This window comes from Peromyscus californicus, unplaced genomic scaffold (genome assembly GCF_007827085.1).
Source record: "Peromyscus californicus insignis strain IS unplaced genomic scaffold, ASM782708v3 Scaffold_5__1_contigs__length_169319896, whole genome shotgun sequence".
NCBI lineage: Eukaryota > Metazoa > Chordata > Mammalia > Rodentia > Cricetidae > Peromyscus > Peromyscus californicus.
This window is the reverse complement of record NW_026294573.1, coordinates 150,617,464-150,633,907: the sequence shown is the minus strand read 5'-3', so window position 1 is coordinate 150,633,907 and position 16,444 is coordinate 150,617,464. Positions and strand designations below refer to the sequence as shown.

Here is a 16,444-nt window from a genome sequence, read left to right as displayed (position 1 = left end):
CCAGAGCTCATGTTCTTTGCTATTGTGTATTATTTTTCTAGTATGTTGAAAGGAAAAGCACAAATACAGAATTATTTGTTCAAGACAGACTCTGATATAATCATTACTAATAACATGCAAGTACTCAACAATGTAGAATGGCTAAGAGAACTATCATAACCACACACCTTTATTAAACAATTATGGGGACTGGAGAATAACTGTATTTAAGTGTTTAGAAACTTAAATGAAGGGCTATGGATAGACCCATGGAAGATCATTTGTATCATGTGTGAGGTAATTGACTAATACTGAAGTATCTTTTCATTTCTGTACTACAGGTCATGGCCATGGCATTATTCTTCTGACAGTAATATATTTATTAACATTTTATCCCAATATTTTGAATTTATCAGTCTTCAGCTCTGGAGAAAAAAAAGATAAGTGAAAAACCATTAACAAAGAATAACATCTTTTTTTCTCTCTTTTCAGCAATCTTGACACAGAAGAACTGTGTGGTGAGTATCTTTAAGACCAACCAAACTGTTGTTGATTTGATTCAGAAAAGGGATAATGTAAGGTGAGAGACTTCTCACTCCTTGGTGTTAAAAGTCCGGAAGTAACGCAAAGCATCTGGCAGAGTAGTCGAAGTTTTCTTGTCCTGGAATTTGGTCCCAGTGTGCATATTACTTAAACAGTCGGGCCTAGTTAATTTGTTCATGAAAAGAGAATTGGGATTGTGGAATAGTTTTTACAGAAACGAATTCTTCGCTAGCTAAATGCAGCTTCTCCATTTGCTTCATAACCAACGTGCAGCCTTTCCAAAGCTGTATCCTTGAAATATAAAAATAACTTTGTTCCATATCTGTGCAATTATTCTAGAAACTTAAATGCCTTTTTGAAAGATGTACAAGTGCAGAGAAAAATATTTTCAAATGCCTAGTCTTCATTTATTTCTGTTATTTTTGTGGCTGGGAACAGAGGGCAGAGATTAAAAATGTAGAAAAGTAAATAATCTGAAAATTATTCTTTGTTATGAAAATGGAAACTACTAAACTTGAAACAGATATATATGTCTCTGCATATGGGAAGATTTGGTATTTTTCATTTTGAGACGAATGTGTCAAATACCACTTTTGCTCAAGTATGATTTTATCGTCTAGACAGCCTGAAACATTTAGGTAGCTAGAAGAAAGGTCTTCTAACACTCCTCATTGAAATCACAAATATTTCTTGGTACTGTAGACTTCTTACAATGTTAGAGCTCACCACAATCATCCAAACGGACACTTTCTGCCGTTGAAGACTGCTGACCCTCCAGCAGATCAACAGAGATTTTGCCAGAATGATGTGTCACAATCCAGTGTGCAGGCAGCAACTGAACAAAGCAAATGATGACCACTGACCAGGAGCTTTCAAATGTTTCAGTGGCCATTAGACGCTATGCTTCCTGCATAATACCTGCACAAGGCCTCTCTAGTTCAGGGACAAGCATCCAACTGAAGAAACAAGTTCCAGTGCAGAAGTCAGGCGTTTGGGTATCACAGGGGGTTAGGTTTTTGGAGTTATGGGGAAATCCTGCCATACCTTCACACAGTCACCACAGGTAGCTTCAGGTACACATGACAATTACTGGGTTAAGCAGATGAAAGAGTTCACCTGGACCATGACACCAAAATGTGTGATGAATGGCAAAGCCCGCGAAGGTCAAGTTGCAATCCATTCTCCCGGGTCCACAACCCTTGCCAGTGAAGGTGAGATAATGGGAGGAACTGAGACAACCACCTTGCTCGTTTCGTGAATTTGGAGACCTGTTTCTCTCAAATGTTTAGGTACAGCATGTAGCATGAATCCTAAAGGGTCTTATTAATAAAACAAACCTGGAGCTGGATATTGGGGTGAATGCTGGAATATCAGAGAAGCAGAACAAGCCACGGCCACCTCACCTCGCCAATTCCTCAGCTGATCCTGTTTCCTCAGACTGGATGCCTCTCAGTTGACCTGTGCTGCTCCAAAGCCTAAAAGCTTAACCAGCTCTAGTTCCTGGTCTTCACATCTTATATACCTTTCTGCTTTCTGTCATCACTTCCTGGGATTAAAGGCGTGAGTCACCATGCCTGGCTGTTTCCAGTGTGGCTTTGAACTCTGCCTCCCAAGTGATAGGATTAAAGGCGTGTGTGCCACCATTTTCTGGCCTCTATGTCTATCTAGTGGCTGTTCTGTTCTCAGACCCTGATAAGTTTATTAGGGTGCACAATATTTTGGGGAACACAATATCACCACAGCAGCAGGCCAAATTAACAACTCTCTCTAATTGTTTAGAAAATTCCTTTGCCTGAGTAAGAAGAGCTAATTGAAAAAATAACTTATTAATATCTTTAATTCAAAAAACATTTAGTGACTATTGTCTGTTTGCTCTGTTGTCTGTCTGTCCTTAAGGAGTGTCTTACAAATTTGTCTTCTCCTAAAACTACTAAACTTTAAAGCGTAGCTGTGAGTCTTCACTTAATCATCCAAGTAGAATTTTGTTTTCTTTCCCTATAATAATGAGACTTGATTAGTCATCTACTCTGTATATATTGGAGAATTTGAATGCTTCCCTCTCCCCATAGTTGTAGGAAGGGAAGTGATTGGGCTTTAATCCAACACAGAATTTCTTTATATTTTTAAATCCAGTGATTATATTCACACTCTTGTTATAATCCTCTTCTCTGCTGTAGAATATGCATTTTTATTTCTAGATTGCAGCTTCATTTCAAATTATTATTTGAATATAAGATAAATATTGAAGTTGGATTTTAATCAGAGCCAAGGCTTCAGTGCCAGCAAGTGAAATATGTCGAGTCACATCTCATACAAGTTCCCTGTAGGCGTGGGAGGGGTGGGGTTTGATTGACAGAACAGAGATTTCATGCACTTTCTCCTAGAAACCAATTACAGATTCTAGGCATCTAGATCTTAGCTTAATTAAGCTTTTACTTAATTCACCAGTTAATTCAATTATGGACCTAAATTCAAAATCTATTAAAATATTACTTTAAAATATCTTTGCAGTCTAACTTGTGAGAGTAATATATAAATAATATTTTAATTAATAACATTGCATTGTCTGAGTATATAAGCTGAATCACCATTGGTGAATGTGGATGGTACCATCAAGATAGACAATGGAATTTTGATTATGCATGGTTCTTCAAGGTGCATTTTTCTGTTAAGGTTTTTTGGACTGATCACTCACACTTATCAAACTCCCTTAGAATAATCTCTACTGAAATTTTGGATTTTATTCTGCAACTCAATCTTCCAAGTTGAATTTCAGGTCTGGTTTAAGAAGATCAAGTCAGAACAAAAGAACCCATAGCTACTGCATCAGAGTAGGAAATAGTATCAGAAAACATTCTCATGAATCTACATGACTTCCGCAGTGTGTACCTTGTCAGCACCTTGTAAATGAGGCAGAAAAAGCAACTAAGTGAGATGAGATACAGGGTTTTATCCCATGTAATCTGACAAACACAATCAGATAGAAATGTCCAGCAACACAGCTTCACAGAGTTAAACAAATGTAACATAGAAGAATGCAACATGTCTTTGCATCATTAAAACAAATGTTCCACAGCAGAAACAAATGTAACACATCTTCAAATAATATTCTACAACACTCTTCTTTTCAAAATGTTTCTCCTACCTGTTGCACATAGTCATCTTAAATTTAATTTTCATGTCAAACTTTTAGAATCTGTAGAAATGTTGATTTCTATGCCTTAACCCCAAGATTCTGATTTAGCAGATGAGACTTTACTAATAATCTTCATTTGTAGCAAGTTCCCTGGATTCATGCTTCCCAAACTTAAATGTACCCATAAATCACCTCATTTCTTACTAAAGCGCATTGGTGAATCAGCAGGCCTGTGGGCCTGAGACGATGTGATCTAAAATTCCAACTGCTGGTCCACAGAGAAGAAAATCAGGGAGGCTCCAGAGGACTCTGACACCGACAGTTGAGAACACTAACCTAAACTTGAAGATAAAAGGAGAACACTAAGCGAGGAGTGTTCACAGCTCACCCAGCTTCCTCTCTCACTGATGATCTTAGGGCACCCAGCCTCACCACCTTGCTTAGCTTCCCAGCTCAAGCTGTTGTTCAGGGATGGCCTTGTCATTCCCTCCATGCTCAGCATCAGTCATTGCTAGATCACTTACCATGTGGTTGTGCCCTCTCTAACTATGTGGGGAGTCGAAATGAACAGATGTGTAAATGAGGAAGAGGAAAAATGAATGAAACCCTGAGGGGTTCCTATCTGAAGCCTCCAGACATAGTTTCCTCATATGCTGTACTGGCCTCTGCATGCATGTGCTAGCACACGTGACGTAAAAATAGAAAGAAAACTGAATTTCTCTTCACCACGCTTTGCTAGCTAAGCCAAACGTCTTGACTATGAAAGGCATCTTTATTTTGAAAGGTCAGCTCTGGACATATGTACATATAAGCAACGCTAAATGGACTCAAAATGTTACATAGGTACATGTGTGCATGTAACAATAATCATTTAGAAGAGGTCAAAAATTTTGAAGTGAGAGGTGGGGATACAGGAGGACTTGGAGGGAGAGGGAGGGTGGCATAGATTCAGTGGGTGTGACGTTCTTAAAAACAGCAAAGGGAAAAGGCGAGTAGAGAAAAGGAGTGGCCTTACCACTCATTTTATTTTATGAAAACTCCTGGACTCTGTGTGTGTGTGTGTGTGTGTGTGTGTGTGTGTGTGTGTGTGTGTGTGTGTGTGAAGATCTAACCTAGACCATCATGAATGCAAAACAGTCACCCTACCAATTATGCTCTACCTTTGTTTTTTGTTTATTTGGGTTTGTTCTGTTTTTCAGTCAAAACACAGAGATCTCCATTTAAAAATTCAAGAATAGAAATAAAAAAAACAAAATAAGCCAGTAAATACATGTGATATTTTGTGTTGTTGATACTAATAAAGTATCTTTTAGAGAACTTGGCTATTTCTAAATACAAAGCCTGGGAGAAAAATTCCATCAGATTTCTCATTTGCACATTGTAAAATACTTCACCTATTGGTGTTCACTGGTGGATTAGCTCTGGTCTGGGAGGAAGATGGTCTTCAAGTCGAGTGACACCCCAGACCTTCCGGAGCCATCACTGCAGTTCCGTTTATTTTCTCTTGTGTGGAAGTCAAAAGTCTCTCAAATCAAATTACTCCACGCAGATTAACTTTTCCAATTTTCTATATATTAGATATAATTTGCACTTCTTTCTGTTAGCTCCTTTATTTGATGTCTGTACAATTTCAACATCTGTGTTCATATCACCTGGCCTCATTCTTGGCTTCATTTCAATTTGAATAATCTCAAGTCTAAGGAGCCTTTATCACAATGAGTTTTCCTTATAGCATCCTGAAGTATATGCCTGCAAAGAATACAGAAAGACATATTTTACTTTAAATGTGCACATAAATCCAGAATTACTTTTCACATATTTATATTTAAAATAATATGTGTCAAAATGTATCAGCAATCTGAACATTTTCATTGCCACCATCTTGGTGCAAGCCATCGCTGGATCCTGAATGATTGAAATAGTTCTGTGATGGGTCTTTTTGAAGTGAAAATAGCTTCTTCTCTAGCCCCTTTTCGTAAAACCTCTAACACACTCAATTCTCTTGTATTTTCACAGTCTGAATTTTCACTACTTACATGTAAAACTCCTGCATAGTCTTCTTTGAGGCTGTGCATATATTGAAATAAAAATGAACAAACTTATCATTTCTTCATGTTTCTTTGCATATTTTGATTATTTTAACTTAATATTGCTTCTATCTTGATATGCATTATTTTCCTATCTTATGAATATTCTACAGCAATATTAACTGCATATTGATTCATAAAGAGTACTGTCCACATGGATTTCATTTATTACAATCACTACACAGATAAAACAAATATTTTAGCTAATCCTATCAGAAAATTAATAGCATAACCAAAACTTAAAATCTTACTTTTAATTTATTTAAAGAGTATTTCTTCATTTATTATTTCACTAATTCTTCCCTAAAAGAATGTCTATAAAGGATGAGTCACAGTGTTTTAGAGACTGCAGAATCAAGAATGTATTTTGCTTTAGGAAAAATATTTCATTTGTTTTTAATTTATGTATGCATAGGCTGCATTATGGCAATATCTAGAATATTTGTGCTTCATTGTTTTTTATTCTCTGAGAAGTTTATACCCTGGGTATCCAATTAGTCAACTGTCCAGTATTTTTGAGACAAAGTCTCGTGTAATCCAGCCATGACTTGAACTTTCTATGTATCTGAGGATGACCTTGACTGTCTGAGCCTAGTTTCCAATTCCTGGGTGCTGGGATTACAGACAAGCAACACTACACATGGCTTATGTGGTACTGGGGATAGAAACCAGGGCTTTGTGCATATTGAACAAGCATACTAGCCAGCTGATTTAAATCTCCAGCCTCCACTTTTGTTAATACCAATCTCAACAACTGTTCTACCTGGAGTATTAGATTAACAAAAGCAGCTTTTATCAAACATATTACAGTATAGCCCAAAATTAAGTCTGCATGTGGGTTGATATCATTCTAATGTAATTTTTAAATATGATACGTTACAGAAATACAATAATAAATAGTAGTTCATCAATAGATGGTTCATAGGACTGGAAAGGGCTATTGGTTTTCCAGAACACAGTACATGAAAGTTCTGCTCTTTCTAGAATATGAATGTTTGTTAAGATCAGAGGTCTCTAATTTCAGAAATATAAAGTTCTGTAAATAAAGTTTCCCTTTATCTGTATCACATTTCAACTAATTTGAAATTATTTTGTGTGCCGTGTTTTCATTTTAATCATAATTTTTGAGGCAGTAGTTATTCCTAGCAATGGAAAAATATGATAAATATGACTTTTGCTCCATGGAAATAAGTGGCTGAGATTTTTAAAAACAACTCATGACATAAGTATATCTGTGAGTAGAGCCACAGCAGATCTCCCTTGTGATTTGCAGAACCAAACTTGGAGGGAAAGCTATCCTTCAGAAATGTTTCCTTGAAGAAATAATAGCAGTTTTACATTTTTTCTCAAATTACTGTCCTATTGTGATCTAGGATAACATACTGTTGAGAATAACTTTTTACTGAATCAACCTTGTCATCACATCAAGACTCATGTATTCCTGGGGGGGTTTGTAAGAAAGAACACTTTTGTGGATAATTATATTCAGCTAGGCTATTTTTCTTTTTCTGTTTTACTTTCCTAATGAAATTAGTATACTGCTACCTTAGTCTCATTTGAAAGATTTCCGGTTTTTATATATAGCCAACAGTTTGCTTGCTGATTTATGAAGTAAATTATCAGTTGAGATTTTTGTCCTATGATTATCTAGACTCTGACATAAATTGATTTTAATCCTTTTACTTTCCAGAATATTTTTCTCAGCACTTGGGTGAATATGAGAATGTACTGGCTGCGCTTGAAGACCTGAATCTCTCCATCCTGAAGGCAATGGGCAAAACAAAGAAAGTAAGGAGGTCAATGGTTACTCTCTAGAACAGTATCTTCCTTGAAAAATGTTTTCTTTAAAATCATGTGCATTTCTCAGTGTATAATGAAAATACAGTTTGCTTTTATTAGTGACAGTTCATTTTTTTTATATATTGGCTGTATTATTCACTCACAGGACAATTACAAGCATCAACTATGAACCAGACAGTATTTTGTGCTCAGAATAAAAAGACATCCAAAGCTATTCTGGCAATTCTTAATATGGTGGGAACACAAGTTGTGTAAATAAATGCATTATTATGTAACAGAGAGGGATGCAAGATAGAATTCTTAGTTCACACTGAAAGAAGTAACACCCAAGATTTAGAAATCAAGATAATAGTTATTAGACAAAGGAGAGGTAATGGCATGTACAGGAGTTCTGTGTCAGAAAGGGCCCAGGGCACTCTAGGAAGTAAAAATGAATAGTTAGACTAAGGTTCAGAAACACGAGGGATTGACACAACGTGAGATGAAGCTGAATTAGGGAAGGGCTGATCTTTCACGGTGCACCCAAAGCTAAGGATGTAAGCCGACACACGAAATGCAAATAAAACAGTATTTCAAGCAGAGACATGAAGTCTTTCAGAAAGAGCATGTGAGAACGAGGCTGTGGTTGAGATAGGAATACAAGAGAATAGAATCAGGAAGATGAGGAAGGAGGCTAGTTAACCATTTCTGGTGAGAGATACTGGTATCTGGAGAACAAATTGGTGGGAAAAACAGAGAATAGAAAGTGAAGTGCATTTGTCTTTGGCACAGTAGCTGTGGAATTTGGAGAAAGGTTGAAATTGTGGGATGAAAAGAGGGTGTATTCAGGATAAATCTAATCTTTAGCTTGGATACGTGGGTAGTGACTTTACCTAGGCAGAATGTTGAAAGAGGACCAGGTGTGACAATGTAAGAGCATACACTTTTATTTAATCTAAACTGTCTTAGTGGTGTCTGAAGGAGACAATTGAACTACTGGAGAAAGAAATCTATTTCTCATAAGTGACATCTAGAGTTGGAGTTGCAATAAAGAACTTGACTGGCATCATCTAGACACAGGGGATTAACTAAAATAAGGTGAGACTATAACACTGCTCAGTCAGACATTACAGCTTTTGATGATGGTAGGAAGAGAAGGGTCCAGGATAGGGGATTGAGCAGGAGCACACAGTGTCCACAAGTTAAGGGAAGTATTTGAAGGTATGGGGAGTGGTTTGATGCTGACTGCTATGTAGAAGTTAAGAGATGAGAATTAAATTCTTCATTGTCAGTGAATCAAGTGGCACATTAACATTTAAGATGCTTGACAGGTAAAATGTTTTTGAAGCACATATGGAATTCTTGGATAAAGACAACAAATCTATACCATCAGTGAATCCTGACATTCCAACACCACATGAGCAACCCCGAAATGAGATTCTTTAAGATGGGAGCGTTTACAGCAACGCGATTGGGAAATAGCAATGCAGATGGACATGAGCACAAGGTGCTAACAGGAGAGACACTGCACTATTTGACCCACTGGGGAAACAGCCTCGGGTTGAAGTAGGTAAAGAGAGACTCAAGGATCTGTTGCAATCCTGGCTACCACAATGGGGAGGGTGAGTCATGGTAGGGCTGAAACAGAGTGACCTGTTGGAAATGTATGTAGGAAGCACTGGGTCCTCAGATCCCATCCTCTGCTCAGCAATGACTTCTTGCCAACCAAGATTGAAATTTGTAGATATTTGAAGGGTAAGATACTATCTGTGGTCTGAGGAGGTATCAGACATAGTGAGGGATTAAGTAAAATTTGCATCGTAAGTGAAAAGGTATCCAGTTTTCTTCTCACTAAAGTCTGGGAGTTTGGGCAATATATCCTCGATGCAGATAGGGAGACTCTTCTTTCAAAAATCCCAACAGCACAAAATGACAAAACTAAAGTTTCATGAGGAGGTGTAGTCTAGCAAGACCTCCTCCCCTCTAACACTGGTCAGCATGCCCTAACCTACCTACTACTCGATACTGAATATGCAATCTGTCGAGAAAAGTCACCAGGCTTCTTATAGAGAGGGTGGATACACAAATAGAAGAAGAAGAAAAGAATAGAGGAGACAGAAAAGAGTTAACATGGGAATAATGCAGGAAAATGAAATTTTCAAAAATATTTTCTTTAACCTCTACAAAAATAGGAGACGATACTACAGTTATGAAGAAGTAACAGACAACCCCAAGGCGAGAAAATGAAACGAGAGCACCGATAATACTAGCAGGTTTTTTAGACGGTCTCCCCAAATGCAAAGCAAAATAGAAAATTGAGGTATCAATCAACGATGTTTTTACCTATAACCACCGGCACAGAAGGTGAGCAGAGCAAAGAGAACAGAAGCAGAACCGGAAAGCATTTTACCTTGCCTTCCTGGGAGACTCTGGGAACTGTCACTAACTTTGCCTCTTGTAACTTCTCTCTAGAAGTGGTCATTTTAAAATCTATACTGGGCCTCCTGGTGTAGGCTACTTCTTAAAAGGTGGTGACAGGAGGTTGGCAAGTTCAAGGCTTGCCTGGGTTACACACTACGCCAGCCTGAGCAGCACAGCAAGACCCTATGTCAAAAAAAACTAGAACAAGAAAGAATAAAAGGGCAATGGTTAGGGTATATCTCTGGAGCACTTACTTAGTATCCATGAGGTCATAAGTTCAAGTCCCAGTATTACAGTTAAATGAATAAAAATCAGTTTGGTATGTATTGTGATTCAAATGTGAAATGTACCCTGCAGAGTTATGTGTTTTAACATTTAGTTCTCAGCTGGTTTCACCGCTTTGGGAAGTTGTAGAACTTTTGGGAGGTAAAGCCTACCTAGAGATGTTGGTCACTGGGGGAAGACCTTGGGGTTTTATAGCCCTGTTCCACTTCCTATCTGCTCTTTACTTTCTGTTCTGCCAAGGTATAAGAAGGTAAAGGGTCCCAGCTGCCCACTTCCGTCACCAGGAAGTCACCCACCATTATGCCTTCTCCTGCCTGGCAGACTGTGTCACTTCAAACTGTGAGCCGAAACCCTCTTAAGTTGCTCCTTGTTAGATGTGTGGAAACAGCAATGAGAAAATCAGCTAGTACAACATGGCCCTCCTCTTCATTCTTTAGGTCTTACCTTTAGTGGCGGTATACAGAGCTTGTCCTGCTACTCTGACTACAAAGTTTCACCTCTGTTACAAAATTACTTGTTTGTTGCTATTGACTCTGACAATGGGTAGCTACAAGTAACTACATAATGAAAAAATATTTCTGCATGAAATAAAAGCAATGTCTTTATTTATTTATTTTACCTGCCACATTTTCCCTAAGCCCTGAACAGGTCCTCACAATGTAAATTTTATTGCTGTATTAAATAAATGTTTTAGTTCAAGGGGCATTCGTACACTAAAAAAGCTAAAAACTTCAATTACTTAAAGAAAAAAAATTCTCCTAAGTTCTAGAAGCTTTCAAATTTCTTTGAATAGGAAGGTAGGCCAGGCACATAATCTTTTATATTTTCATACAAACACACACTAAAATCCTGGTTTTTTTCCCCTGTGCCAATACAATGGAACTTTGTGACATTTAAACCATGGCCAATCTTTCATTTTCATTAAGTTGTATTTTTTTTCTTGGCATTGACCCTTAAAATGTGTTTGATTTATGTAATGCTGCTTAATCTGTGAAAGCATTCTTTTATAAAAGAGAAAGTGAAGCAGTAGAAAATAAAATTAGAAGCCTTATCTTAGTATGATAGCTTAAAGATGGAGCAATTCAGCATCCCAACCCCTTTCAAGCCCTGGGGACCTGTTATCTTCTCCGCACTGCCAGCATGAAGAAGCGTCCTGACTGGCAGCAAGCATTTCTCCTTTAGAAACTTGGTGTATTTTTATCCAGATGAAAAGTGCTGTCTCAGTAGGAAAGGCTGACGTTCCAGGCTATTTGTGATGTCTTGACTGGCAGCACATCTGTTTGCCATGTCAGAGAAGAGATAAACGGGTTCTAACTGTTTAACTCAAACCCAGGAAGTGACTCAGGATAGACACAGTGTAGCATGGACACTGCCCTTTTTCTCTCCTTACCCCAGTCTTCACATAGGTCCATAGGGCCTGCATTAATTGACTGTACATACTTATCTGGAAGAAAACAAAGAAGATGAAACTCCATGTGGTCATTTGACAAGTATCAAAGTAGGGAAAACCAGAAACCTCATCCAATATTGACAAATTTTGTCAATTTATTTTTCTCCTTTTGATAGAGTGAGTAATAAGCTGCCTTATTATAGCATCAGTTTGTAGTGTGATTGTAGCTCCAAAATAAAAACATAGAATTCTGATGCAGCTAAAGTTATTATGTATTGTTATACAAGTATGTGATATTCCCTGCTTATTGATTATTAAGGCTTAAAAGGTTATTATAAACTAAAATGAAGAATAGTAGTTTTGAAATGATATTTAGGTTGTGATGGTTACCATATTGAATGTTTCTATGGGAATTTCCAAATTTAAAATATGTATATAATTTTTAATCTAGAATTCAATTTTAAGCAAGAACATCTTACAGTATATCTTCAATATTTAGGAAAAATAGTCCATTTCTAGAGCAGACTTCTGTCATTCTTGGTTCTTATCTGCCTTTGAGGTCACTGTTGCTTCTTTCTCTGGCAACACTAGACACCTTCAAACTTTCCATATCTCCAGTATCTCCATTTTTCTATTATTTAGTATCTAAGCTTCTCTGAGACCTGGATTTCTCTCACAATTTTAATATTACAAAAGTTTCTAAGTTTTATTATTAATACAAAAATGAATAAATATTCATGATTCTCTTTTCACTATGAGGAAAATATGATAATTACTACCACGGTGCTAGGATTTATCATGAAAAAAATACCCCTTCTTTCTGTCAAACTGTGAGAAGTGAAATGAGGTGTCAAATATTGAAGTGCCCATTTCGGCTGATAGAAGACAGGTGTTTCCATTTTTTGTTGTTTCATTATTATCCTTTACACGTTCTTTAAACTGGAAGTTAACTCTTGGACTTCACGACAAAATAGTTTCCCATTTGTCACTTACCACTAGTATGTGAGTGTGCAGTGAGGAGGCCATGGATAGCATAGGCATGGGAAATGTGAGTGAATGTAGTGAGGCCACAGATAGCACGGGCCTGGGAAATGTGGGTGTGTGTAGTGAGGAGGCCGTGGATAGCACGGGCCTGGGAAACGTGAGTGTATGAAGTGAGGCCACAGATAGCACGGGCCTGGGAAATGTGGGTGTGTGTAGCAAAGGGGCCACGGATAGCATGGGCCTGGAAAATGAGATAACAGGGTCTTGAGGCCACAGATGTAGGCCTGCAGGAGAGAAGAAACTTCTATGCAGACTGCTGCCCAGTGCTTGGCAAAGGGAAACACTAGGCCGCTCCATTAAATCAAAGCACAGTCCTCTCACTGGAGGCCCTTGCAAAGAACTCTGTGGCACTGCTGACCCAGAAACTGAGCAGTCCTGGGCAGAAGACCCGAGCACCTCTGACTGGGCAGAGAGGGACAGGACAGAAGTGAGAAACAAATGAATGCGACTGTTGAGGTGATGTGAAGGGGAGAAGAGCATTGAGTTTCCTGTCACTATTCACGAGGTGATGTGGGTATTAATTCATACAAGGATCATCAGTAAGGCGACGGCTGAAAGGGTAGAGAACAGAGCTCCCAACTAAGGCTGGGCTGGCTCAGGACTTGGATTGCCTGTCCTGTGACAACCACGGACGGCATTGGTGCTTCCTCGCCGTTGCCAAAGCCCCACCCTATTCGTGGTGGCTGACGTGACTTCCTACACCAAGTTACCCGACGAGGACTACTTGCTCTCTTTGCTGCCAGCGCAGCGCTTGAGAACCTGTGAGCAAAATGGAGAGACGGCTCCGTGGCTAAGAGCACTTGCTACTACTCTTCCAGAGGACCCAGGTTCAGTTCCTAGCACCCAGGTGACGCAGCTCACAGCTGCCTGTAGCTCCAGTTCCAGGGGTCCCAGCACCCTGTCCTGCCCTCCACAGGCATCTTTACAGAGGCAGTGCACAGACAAACTGGCAGACACACACGTACATACTTAAATACGCTTAGTTTAAAATCAAGATAAGGAATAACGTCTAGAATAAAATGGAGCTTAGGAGTAACAGTCTACACCAATTAGCATTTACATAATTATTTAGAGTTTCCAGTATTCTCTAATGTCCATTAACTCTTTTTCTCTTCTTTATGATTAGTATTTTGTTAGCATGATGTGTATATATATATATATATGACATTGTACTCTCTCCTTCATTTCTCTCTGTCTTCCCCATCATTCCTGTCCTGCTCTTGACAACCTCCACCCTCCACAGAAGTAGCCACCCCCTCTGTTTTCATGTGACATGGATTCATTGACCTCTTTTCTCTCCTCCTGTAAGATCTCTTCCTCACCTCTCATACTCATCTTTCAACCTTTATGATATAAACATAGATACATAGACACACATAAATTAAACCTAGATTCTACATAGGAAAGAAAATACATGATGTTTGTTTTTCTCAATCCAGATTTTTTTTTGCTTAACATTATTGTATCCAGTTCCATCCATTTTTCTGCAAATGCCATAATTTCATTTTTCTTTATGTCTGGATGAAATTCCATTATGTGTATGTAGCACATTTACTTTATATATTCGTCTGTTAATGGACATGTAGGCTGGTTCATTTCTCAGCTGTTATGCAACAGTAAACATGGATGTACAAGTATTTTAGTGTTGTGTTGACTTAGAGTCCTTTACTTACATACCAAGAGTGGTATAGGCTTGGCCATATGGTAGTTCTGTCTTTAGGTTTCTTAGGAACCTCCACAAGGACTTCTATAGTGGCTGTACAAGTTTACATTATCACCAGCAATGAATAATGGTTGGTTCCTCTTCCCCCACAGCCTTACTAACATTTGTTCTCATTCAATGTCTTGATGTAAGGCATTCCAACTTAAGACAGAATCTCAAAGCCACTTTAATTTGCATTTTCCAGATAGCTAAGGATATTAAAAATTTCAAATATTTATTGGCCATTTGCAGATCTCCTTTTAAGAGATGCCTAGATAGTTCCTCAGCACATTCATTGATTGGATAATTTGCTGTTCTTGTGTTTAACTATTGCGATTCTTTATGTAGTTGAGAGAGTAATCCTTTGTCTGATGTACAGTTATCTAAGATTATTTCCCATTCCTTAGATTGTTTCTTCACTATGGTGAATGTTTCCTTTGTTGTACTGAAGGATTCTAATGTTATTGAATCCTATTTGTCAATTCTTGTGTTGTTTCATATGCTAAATGAGTTCTTTCCAGAAAGTCCATGGCTATGCCTATATCTTGAAGTATTTTTCATATTTTTCCTATACCAGTTTCAAGGTCTCGGGTCTTACATTAAAGTCATTGATCTATTTTGAATTCATTTTCTTTTTGTGCAGGGTGATCTGACAAGATACATCAAGTGTTTTAATGCTTTTGTAGTGTATAAATACAGCTCTGTGATCAAGAATATGGCCTGATTTAGAAAATCTCTCATGGGATTCTGAGTTTGTTGAATAGAAAATTCTCTAGAACCTTCCAATACTAAGAAATGTCAAAAACAAAATTAGATAAATGTAAAATGAGCAATAAAAATAAAAATAAGAGTTTCTATTATTTGAATAATCACAAATAAAGTCAATACTTCTAAAAGTGTGATAAAAATTTTAAAAACAGAGGAAACATGTGGGATGAAAAAGAAAAAATAGAAAAGAAGAAAGATTACACAATAATGGGAAAGGCATAAGGAAAATTAGGTGTATATACGAGGAGGGATGAAATAGTAAAAGAGAAGTTTCTGTGGTTAAATAACAATAAAGTGAAATTTTCTGCTTTTATGCTGCAAAAACAAGAATGCAAGTGGAAGCCTGGGTGGCATCGTGGATGTGGGGCTGGAGAAAAGAGAACTGGATCAGATTTCTCCAGTTCTCTGAATGGGGGCTGGGCAGCCGTGTTTGCGGTAGCTTCTTTTCCCTGTGGTTTATGCTGATATGGAGCCCAGATTGGACAACTGTCCAATGCCTGTCTGAGCTGTCTCCACTTCAGTGACTACCTCCTGTGCATACCGAGGACCTTGCTAGTTACACTTAGTTTGAAGTCTGTGGGCTAAGTGATTTTCCTGCATTCCTGTCACTCCAGATTGTACCTCCGTGGAGTGGCTGCTATTCTCGCTGGAAAGTGTCTTCCAAGTGGGAAAAGAAAAAAAAAAGCACTACAAACTATACAAGTGGAAGACTTACCTTTATCCTCCTGTGCCTGGTAACTGTTGATCTTACTGGAGGGATGCAGCTATGAGTATCCAGTACTCCATGAAGCTTCAGACTTTTCAGACTCTACGGCAGTGAGTGACAGTTGGCCCAGGCACCTATCATCCCCCAACCTCAGATTCAGACCTATCAAACCCAGAGTTAGTCTCCGCTGATAAGGTCTGCTGTGGGTCACTGCAGGAAGAAGGGCCTTTCCCGAGCACTTCGATGCCTCATCTGAGCTTCCTGCTGCATGTACTCTCAGTTGTCTCCTAGACCTCTGCCTCATCCTAGGACCGCAGCAGGTAAAGGTCACACTCCCTGACGTAAGATTCTTCCATATTCTTGGTCCTCTCAGGAGCACAGTTTTAAACAATAGTTTTTCTCCACAGAGCATGCAGCCACTGCCCTGCAGTCCCACAGAGAGAGCAATGAGTTTCCTCTCCACTGTTCCTGTGTTCTCCCTCAGAGGAATCACTGTCTCAATAAAACCTGCAGCGTTGGATGAGGTTCCTGCTCCATCTTTTCCACTGGGCAGTCTAGAGCCATGTTTGGACTGGTCGTCTTCTTTCAGAGGGTCACCTAGCCT

The 16,444-nt window shown here is 38.5% G+C and overlaps 1 protein-coding gene across 1 annotated transcript in view; it reads left to right on the top strand.

The window, feature by feature from the left end:
• The window catches only part of Necab1 (N-terminal EF-hand calcium binding protein 1), a 155,013-nt gene that overhangs the window by 57,809 nt on the left and 80,760 nt on the right, over positions 1-16,444 (top strand). Inside the window, exons 4-5 of the mRNA XM_052718359.1 lie at positions 472-497; positions 7,436-7,533. Of these exons, the coding sequence (XP_052574319.1) occupies positions 472-497; positions 7,436-7,533 (124 nt within the window). The remainder of the gene's footprint in view (positions 1-471; positions 498-7,435; positions 7,534-16,444) is intronic.